The sequence below is a fragment of the Solanum lycopersicum genome, chromosome 5 (assembly GCF_036512215.1).
Source record: "Solanum lycopersicum chromosome 5, SLM_r2.1".
Taxonomy (NCBI): Eukaryota; Viridiplantae; Streptophyta; class Magnoliopsida; order Solanales; family Solanaceae; genus Solanum; species Solanum lycopersicum.
In genome coordinates, this window is record NC_090804.1 from 63470162 (window position 1) to 63479573 (window position 9412).

Genomic DNA, 9412 nt, shown 5'->3' on the forward strand with positions numbered 1-9412 from the left:
TAAAAAAAAAAACATGAGCATTTGTGTGAATGACCCTACCAATTTTGGGTGGTTCTGAATGAAATTTATGAACTGGGCCTAGCATCTTTAAATTCATCTGGCTTTACTGTTGAGTACGGGTATCCTTTCGGCCCAATTGGTTAATGGCTAGAGCCTAATGCTTTTAAAAAAAATAAAAAAAATTGGAAAAATAACTTAAATACACAACTATAAGTTTTATATTCTCTAATTTTCCCTTCTTTTTTTAAATATTACATAATTCCCTTTTTTTTAATTTTAGTGTAAGTTTATAGATACATTACATTCTCTCTCCTATAATACACAATTATCCATTTTAATGCCTATTTTTTCTCCATTAAAACACTCAACCTTTTAAATCAGTTTTTGGATTTTGAATTTTCTCCATTTAAACACTCAACCTTTTAAATCAGTTTTTTGATTTTGAATTATTAATTTTAATTAATTTTAAATAAAAGACCCAATTTTGAAATTTTGAATTTCAAAATTCAAAAATTTTGAAATTTCAAAAATCAGAACAACTTCTCTTAACTTCTCCCGTTTTGTTCTTTTAAATCAGTTTTTGGATTTTGAATTTTCTCCATTTAAACACTCAACCTTTTAAATCAGTTTTTTGATTTTGAATTATTAATTTTAATTAATTTTAAATAAAAGACCCAATTTTGAAATTTTGAATTTCAAAATTCAAAAATTTTGAAATTTCAAAAATCAGAACAACTTCTCTTAACTTCTCCCGTTTTGTTTTTACTCCATCAAGTTTCAGTTCTTTTTTTTTCATAATCATCTTCCTTCTCTTAAAGATTACTTACTCTGCCGTTGCAACTTCAACGTAAACCCACATGCTTAACAACTCCCAAAAATAAAAACCCTAAACCCCCAAGTTTAGTTACCGAAGAAACAAATTCCAATCAGAGGAAAGATTAAACGAACAATCAAAAAGCAGATGAATTTGGTAATCTTCTTGTTCTCGGAGGCAAGCAGATGAACTGATACATGTTTTGAAAATTGTTATAATGTATCATTCACTAAGTTTAATAAATGTTTCATCCACTGTACTTGATGATACATATAGAATCAATGTGTATATTGTTTAGGCGATGTTTCTGATACATGTATTAGATATGTATCACATGTTATAATGTTTTAGTTAATTCACTGATACATGTAGTAGACATGTATCACATGTTTTTCATGTAGTATGAATTTCTGAAAACTGAAACCATGTATCAGTAAGTTATTAGTTGTTTTATTTAGTATTTATATTTCAATAACATTATAATTTGCTGTTTTATTTTCAAATTGCAGCCACTGAAGTACAAGATTAAAAAGATATCAACGCATCTCATAAGGTTTGCTGACAATTTTAACAACAATTTCCTAAAGAACTTTGAAAAATATATAGGGGAGAATATTATCCAAATGTTTAATGATATGTTACCTTATACATAGGGGAGAATGTTATCCAATTACGTGCTGATTTTATGGTGATTAATGATCTGTTACCTTAAATTAAGTTGTTTTAGTAACAACATTAATTGTACCGTTTTTTCTCAATTTTTTTCTCAACAGTTTAAACTTACCATGTATCATTTACCATATATCACTAGAGTCTAAAGTATCACGAAACAACAAATTTAAAGGATTTTTTGTAAATACTAATTTTATCGGGACAAAATGTAATTATTGAATTACACTATGGGATTCCTTAAATTTTTACAAAAAAATTTAAGAATAACAAAAATAAAAATCATAATCATATTACGCTTTATAATTACATTTTTGTTATTTGTGTCATATCCTGAAGCATCTGATTTGTATTTATCCAGCGATTTGTATAAAAATTACTTTAATTTGTATGAAAATTGTGTGCGTATATATATATATCAATAAAATTTTCTTTATATTCAAAACTTAAATCTAAGACTTTTAATTAAGCACGCAACAGTCTACTAATACATCGCAGTTCATAATGGTCAACTATTTATTCACTTTTTATTTTTCATTTCAAATCAAATGCATAATTGGCGGATTTGACATGAATTATCCAATCGGCTTAAATTCTCAATATGTTAAAGTAATTTGCGGAAAACAGACCACGTCACACAAAACCAGATCACGCTCTTCAATTTTAGTTTAAACAATAAAGAAATTATTTTTTGTGTTTTAACTTTTATTTTTTGAGAATTAAAATAATTAAATTTGATAAAATATTAATTCATGAAATTTTTAATTTTTTTCTATATTTATAAACTAAATAAAAAATATTACGAATCATAATAATTGACAAACTTGTTTGAATCTCGAAATGTAAAAATATCAAATATATTAAAATAAAGAGAGTATTAGACTTATAATAAAAAGAGATCATATAGTAAAATTATCTTTTAATTTATTGTTAAGGTATTGATAAATAAAAATGAGCGGAGAAAATAAATAATTAAATAATTTTGTCCAATAAAAAACTCGACACCACGCCAGAGACACGTAAATCATGTAGGCAAATGACAGGTCAGAGATAAAAAGTGACGTAGTTAATTTATTTAAAATAAAATACACGAATTTAGATACGTACACGTGTGTGGTGACGTGGATCTCCATCTCTTTCTTTTCTTTCTTCTTCAACAAATCACTCTCTTTCTCTCTCTACTTTCTCTCTCTTCTTATCTCTGCTTTTTTTTCTTCTTATATATATTATATATTTGAAATTTATTTTTCTCTCTAGACAAAGAGAAAGTAATACAAAATGCAGAAAGTTTGAGGCAAAAACTGCAAAATTCCATCAATTAAATCTCAATTTAAGGTATGTTCAAATTTAGATTTATGATTTTTGGGAAAAGTTTTGGATTATGAAGCTGAATTTAAGTTTGATCTCTCTTAAAAAAAAAAATATTTGAGACCTAAAATACTTTGAGCTATTAGAAATGGTATAAAATTACTCTTTATCAACGTATTAGTTCTGAAATACCCTTAACGATAGGTATTTTTATACCATTTTCAATAGTTACGAGGATATGTTATGTTCTTATAATAATGCATAGAAATTAAGAAAATTTTTTATGTTTTATTCTTCCTTTGTTTGAATATTGATATTTTCTAGTGGTAATTTAAGTAGGTTGAGGAGGACTAGATGGTAATTTCATCCTATGTAATTCTATACTCAATTTTTTTTGGTAAAGTTCGTCTCTTATGTTAGGACTATGAGTGGACGATTATGCCCCTGTAAGAAAATGAGTCTATTTTAAAAGGACAGTGCATCAAGAGAGAATGGCTAAGGGTGATGATAAAGAATTAATTTCTTGAAGGTTTGAAAAATATAAGAGTAAAAACTTATACTGACAGGGATGGATCAATCACTTATATTCTGTGTTAAAATTTAGGTGTCATAAATTTGTAGCATAAATACCAAGTAGTGTGTTAGTTATACATAGATTGAAAAAGTGTATTCGATAAGGTATTTGGAATTTACTAAGTTAATGCATCTATTATATTTTCTAATAGACTATACCGAACGATCCCTTAGAAGTTTCGGCTATAGAAACTATTTCATGAAGTGTATCTTTGAAGATGTTACATAGTATATATTTGCCTTTAAGAGTAATTGAGATTCTTTAGCTAAATATTAGCTATTTAATGTGCTATGCATTGTACTGGAATATATTAGGATGGATGAAACTTATTTGCTTCTCTGCTTTGGATGGTTTTGTTGTTGCGCATTGTTTGACAGGGCTTTGTTTTATGCAGTTGGCATAATAATCTTGGTTAGCATACCTCCAACAACTACTACGCGCAAGTCCCAAACAAGTTGTTATATTGTTAGTACCTCCTAAAGGAAATAATCATCTCATCAGTGAATTTGTAGAGTGTCTAGTTGTTTTCTGACACATGGGAAATATTGAGGACAGGAAGTCTTCTACGCCTGAGAAATCATTTTCGACTGCACCAGTAAGCAAATACAGAATTGTGTATTGTTTATTATGTGTAGAGTGTTTGATATTGTTCTCTCTGTCGCTCGTGTCTTTAAATGTCCTCGATGTTGCTTTCCTCTTTTAGTATTATCTTTTCTTTGAAATTCATCCCGGTAAATGTCTTCATGTATTGACAGGATCAAAGCAGTTTTCATGTGTATCCTGATTGGGCTGTGATGCAGGTTTAATCATTTTCTGCCATGCTGTTAGATATTATTACCATAGATCTAGTGGTTATTGACATTTTTATGTAAATTGCTAAATCTTCAGGCATATTATGCCCATCGAGTAGCTGTACCTCCATATGTTAGTTCTGCTGTTGCACCTGGTCATGCTCCTCATCCTTATATGTGGGGCCCGCTACCGGTACTTTCTGGTCTGAACTTTTCTTTTATATTCTTGCAAGTTGTTTAATTAAAGTGCTAGGAAATAGTTTATATGGATTCGCCGACACGAGGTCTAACTAGAATTCTCCTTTTTTAGCCTATGTTTCCACCTTATGGCACACCATATGCAGGAGTCTATGCACATGGTGGTGTTTATCCGCACTCTGGAGTTCCTATTGTGAGTCCCCATTCTAGCATCTCCATTCTTTTTCTTTTCTGAAATCAAGAGTGCTTTCTGATAACTGTGCTTTCTAAAGTTCTCTACATGTAATATCATAATAAGCCACTGGAAACAGCAGAACCAATGCTGTGAGCAGCGTTCGCCTCGGTTATTACCTAACGAGAAAAGCCGATGCGAAAGTAGTCCTTTACGCTAGGAAACGCCAGAGAGACTGACCTCTTCTAACTAGTTTTGTTCACAGTTTGCTAGGCCATCACATTTAGTTTAGATTATAGGGCATTGATCAACAGCTTTAACGAGCTAGGTCCACTAATTTCTTAAAGGAACTGAGAAAAGTAACTACGGAGGAAGAAGGGAAGGTTATGACTATGTTAAAAATAAATGGTGTGTGAAAAACAAACAGTTAACGGATTTAGGAATCATGCCCTTCTATTGGTCATACAATGATTTCCAGTAGCTACCTTATCAGGATTTATGAGTGTACTCCTCAGCTGTTGGTAAAAAAAATGTTGTATTTGTTGTGTTTCTTAGTATGATGGAGAAGGTTATTTTTATTATAAATTCAGTTGAATATTTACGGATTGGCTCAAGCTAACGGTGATCAATCATAGAGGGTAGTCATATCAAAACTTGATCCACCTTTACAAGTTCAACAAAGTGGGGTCTGTGGAGGGTAGAGTGTACACAGGTCTTACCCCTATTCGTGGAGGTAGAGAAGTTATTTCCGAAAGATCCTCGGCTCAAGTGAAGGAAAACAAAGTAGTAATGAAAAGGAAAAACGATAGTGAAGAAAAAATACAACTAAAGGAAAGCAGTAAAGAGCATAAAGTACCAAACAACAAAATAGTACGTTCACCTAAACATAATAAACAATGGATAGCAAAGCATATGACTGTATATTTATGTAGAGTTACTGTAATGTATGACTCTAGTGACAAAAGTTGTGGCTGAAACATACGAATATGCCCATTTATAGATTATTCTTTTTTCTGATTTCAGGTGTTCCGTCCTCAGGCGCATGGAATGACATCATCTCCCGTTGTTAGCCAAACCAAGGTATATGTTACTTTTAGTTCTTTGACTTCTTTCAGTGTTTATGAACTTATTTGCTTCTGGAAAATGCCCGAACTGACAGATTATGTTCCCTTTAAGCTCAATGTAGTATTCTAGTACCTAATAGTGGGATTGAAGCTAAATCAGTCTACATTGTGTAGAATACTGCTTCTTTGGGTATGGATACTTCTGCTAAGTCTTCGGGGAACTCTGATCAAGGCTTGACGAGTCAGTCAAAAGGGTTTGATGGGCTTGGAATCTCAATAGGGAATCACAGTGTTGACAATGGTGCTGGCACTGACCATGGACCTTCGCAGAGGTTCGTGTAAAACCAGTTCATGCTTGGGATCATATTCAGTTGTTTAAGAAACATAAGCGACTTTGTTGTAGATACTCTCTTCATTTCAATTTATTTGTCTGGTTTTGACTTGGCACAGAGTTTAATAAAGTAAACAAGACTGTATCTTGTGGTCTTAAACTAAATATATGTACAATGTACCAAAAGATCTTTTAATCTTTTTGTCTTAAAATATGCTATGTGGAAAGTCGATATTAAATGACATTCCATTTGAAACAGCTAAAATGGGAAGTAAGACAAAAAAATTGAACCGGAAGGAGTAGAATATCTGCAATTAGTGGTCCTTACGTTCTGGAGACCACTCTTTAATCCTGTTAAAGATATTGAGTATTGACTGATTGTTAGTTTCGTGCCATGACAGTGGGCAAACTGAAGGCTCAAGTGACGGAAGTAACATACACACAACAGAGGTGTGATCCGAGATCTCTAAATCTATTTGTCTCAATTTTTTTATTTTTTCTTTATTTGTATTTGCTAAGAAGGTTATTGTTGCTGATACTTTCTCCTCATGCTCTAGATGCGTGAGCACAGTAAGAAAAGAAGCCGCGAGTCAACTCCTAATAACTGTAAGAGTTTGGTCTCTTTCTCACTTCCTATTCAAATTTCAATAGTTATAGGATTTGCATATTTGTGAACTCTACAGTTTCTCCAGAATGAACTTCAAGGGTTCTTTCTTCAAGTCAATTCTAATTTCGACTTCCATATTTGTTGACGTTAGTGTCAACTGTCAAGTGTTGTAAGGTCATGAGCTTAAGACTTTTGAGGGTGGTGTCAGGTACATGCAACAAAAGAAATTGTGTTAATTTCTTAATGGCATGATACATAATGACGCTTTAACTTTGCCTCACTTGGCAATTAAACACTCCAACTTTGAGTAAACACATGTAGACACCTCAACTCGTCTCCACTGTGTTAGTGGAACACTCCAACTCATCGAGACATCTCCAAAGTTTATGTGTCATTTCAGCATCGGGTGTCAATGATGGGGACGAGTTGGAGTGTTTAGTTGTCAATTGGGACCAAATTGAAGTGTCACAATGTGCACTATCAAAGTTGGAGTGCTTACTTGCCAGTTGAGGTCAAGTTTGGGTGTCGGTTTATGTATTATGCCTTGCTTAATAGATAAATCAGTCTTGAAGCTTGTGATATTGCAGCTTCAACCTTAAAAGGAAATGCTCGAAGCGGGTACATTACAGCCGTCTGTACTCTATTCCTATAAACTTAGTTTTCAATCTACTCCTGGTTCTTTTGTCAAAATTTCTCTATTATTATTGAAATACATGACTATATTACTGGTAAAAGAGTTGGAGTAGATGGTTCGCCTTTCTTTTACCCGTCATTAAATGTGTAGGGTCTTTTGTCATTCTTTTTTCTGGGCACTACAATAATTAGAAGTATCGGTTCTTAAACTTGGTACACTTGATTGCTTCAACATTATTACTCAATGATGCATTTACTGGAGGGTATACAAAAGTGAGAGAAGTCGAGCCTGAAAGTAGTTTGCCTGATTTTTTCTTTTCAAAATCTATTGAAGCTGGTGAAGGAAAAAGTCAAAGAATGTGCAGTCCACAACGTACTAGGGAAGTAAATGGGGCCTCAGAGAATGGAATTGGCATAGCTGTTAATCCTGGTATTATAGCAGAAAAGTTAGCGGGAACAACATTTTCTCCGATTATGACTACTACTCCACTAGTAAAATCTAGTCCAACTTCACAAATCTGTCCTGCAATGCCGGGTGAAGTCTGGTTACAGGTATATGCATGTATCAGATGAACTTTTCTTTTGCTTATTTTGACGTGATGTTGGGTGTCTGCAATGTTTGTTTTAGTGTCTGAACTTGACGAGAACTCTGTTTATCATGTGAAATCTAAGTTTCTAATTGTTGAATGCATTTATATATTCAGAATGAACGTGAGCTGAAGCGGGAGAAGAGGAAGCAGTCTAATCGAGAATCTGCAAGGAGATCAAGGTTGAGAAAGCAGGTAAGATGGAAATGTGCAAATTATTGAATATTTGGATACTGATTTAGTCTTAATATATAGACTATGTTTAATTTACTGTTTGTAGATATTATTTCTGATAAACAATACTTTCTTTTCACCCCTCCTCCCTCCAGGCGGAAGCAGAAGAATTGGCAGTGCAGGTTCAATCTTTAACCTCTGAAAATTTGGCACTCAGATCAGAAATAAACAAATTCACCGAAAACTCTGAGAAACTAAAGTTTGAAAATGTTGGTTTAATGGTATGAGTTCGTCCCTCGGTTATATAGTCTTATGTATTTTCGTTGTTTGGGCTTTACGAAGTATTGTCTTGATTGTACAGGAGAGACTAAAAAACAAGCAAGGACAAGCAAAAGAGGTAACTTTAGGTATGATTGATGATAAGAGGCTGAAGCCTGTTAGCACAGCAGACCTACTAGCAAGAGTCAACAATAACAATGGTTCATTCAGTAGAACCAACGAAGACGGTGAAGTTCATGATAGTACCTCTGGAGCGAAGCTTCATCAACTCCTTGATGCTAGTTCCAGGACTGATCATGCTGTGGCTGCTAGATGATCATAATATTCATGATCATGGCGATGTGGTGCCTAAGTATAAGAAATTTGACAGTACAGAAGAGCTTAAGAAATTCTAATTTCGTCTAGTTGTAATTTATCCATAGATGAAGCTGTGGAGTGTTTTTTTTGGTCCCTTCACTTCAGAGTGTTATGTTGCATGATTGTCTTATGTAAATTAGAAACTTGACTGATTGAGAAGAGTTTGGTTTGGATATGTATGGAGCAGTCAACAAGTGATCTTTGTGATGTGTTGGGTGTTTGTTTGTCCATTATAGAGGTGATTAGTTGACTAAAGTTGAAGTTAAGCCTTAGCTGGCTAGTGCTATGATAATATCCATCATCTTGAAGAAGAATTTTGGCATCTTGAATTTAACAAGTCTCAGGTTTGAGTCTCCTGGATATGAAGTTGTTTTTGTTGTGTAACACTTTATTCTGATGTGAATTTGGATTTAGTCGAGTTTCAATGTAGATAGGGATGGCATAGTATAAGTTAGGTGTAAGATAATTTTGTATTGGGTTGATTTTAACTCAATCCAATATAACATATTTTATATTGTACCTGTTGAGTGTATTTTCTACTATTATATAGTAGCAAATTCTTTGCTTCGTTTGTAAGTAGATTTTTGGTGCTTGCTTTCGTTGTTTTTTTTTTTAAAAAAAATTAATAATATTATCTCCGTTTAATTTTTGGCATTTTCTCCTTCAATAAAATATCTTGGTACTTATAAAAACTGAATATGGGCGGAAAATAGTATTTTTATTTATGTAGACAGCAAGGTATTAAATTGAGTTACAAGGAAAATAATAAGATTCCTAAAAGAATTGAACTAAATTAATCTAAATATATAATAATTGTTGAATTAGTAAACGCAATCCTAATATGATTAAACTAC

The 9412-nt window shown here is 32.6% G+C and overlaps 1 protein-coding gene across 2 annotated transcripts; it reads left to right on the forward strand.

Annotated features, from left to right (window-relative positions):
- The first annotated feature begins 2597 nt into the window (after positions 1-2597).
- Positions 2598-9137, forward strand: LOC101252588 (transcriptional activator TAF-1-like). 2 transcript variants are annotated; one of them, XM_010323221.4, is made up of 13 exons: positions 2598-2818; positions 3760-3960; positions 4121-4165; positions 4254-4349; positions 4467-4547; positions 5550-5606; positions 5765-5922; positions 6323-6371; positions 6479-6527; positions 7496-7713; positions 7866-7943; positions 8078-8203; positions 8284-9137. In XM_010323221.4, exons 2-13 carry the CDS (start codon positions 3901-3903, stop codon positions 8515-8517), a joined length of 1251 nt encoding a protein of 416 aa, XP_010321523.1. In that variant the 5' UTR covers positions 2598-2818; positions 3760-3900; the 3' UTR covers positions 8518-9137. The 2 variants fall into 2 exon arrangements, with proteins under 2 accessions (XP_010321523.1, XP_019069354.1); XM_019213809.3 differs by having other exon boundaries at positions 2607-2818; positions 4254-4359.
- The last annotated feature ends 275 nt before the right edge of the window (positions 9138-9412 follow it).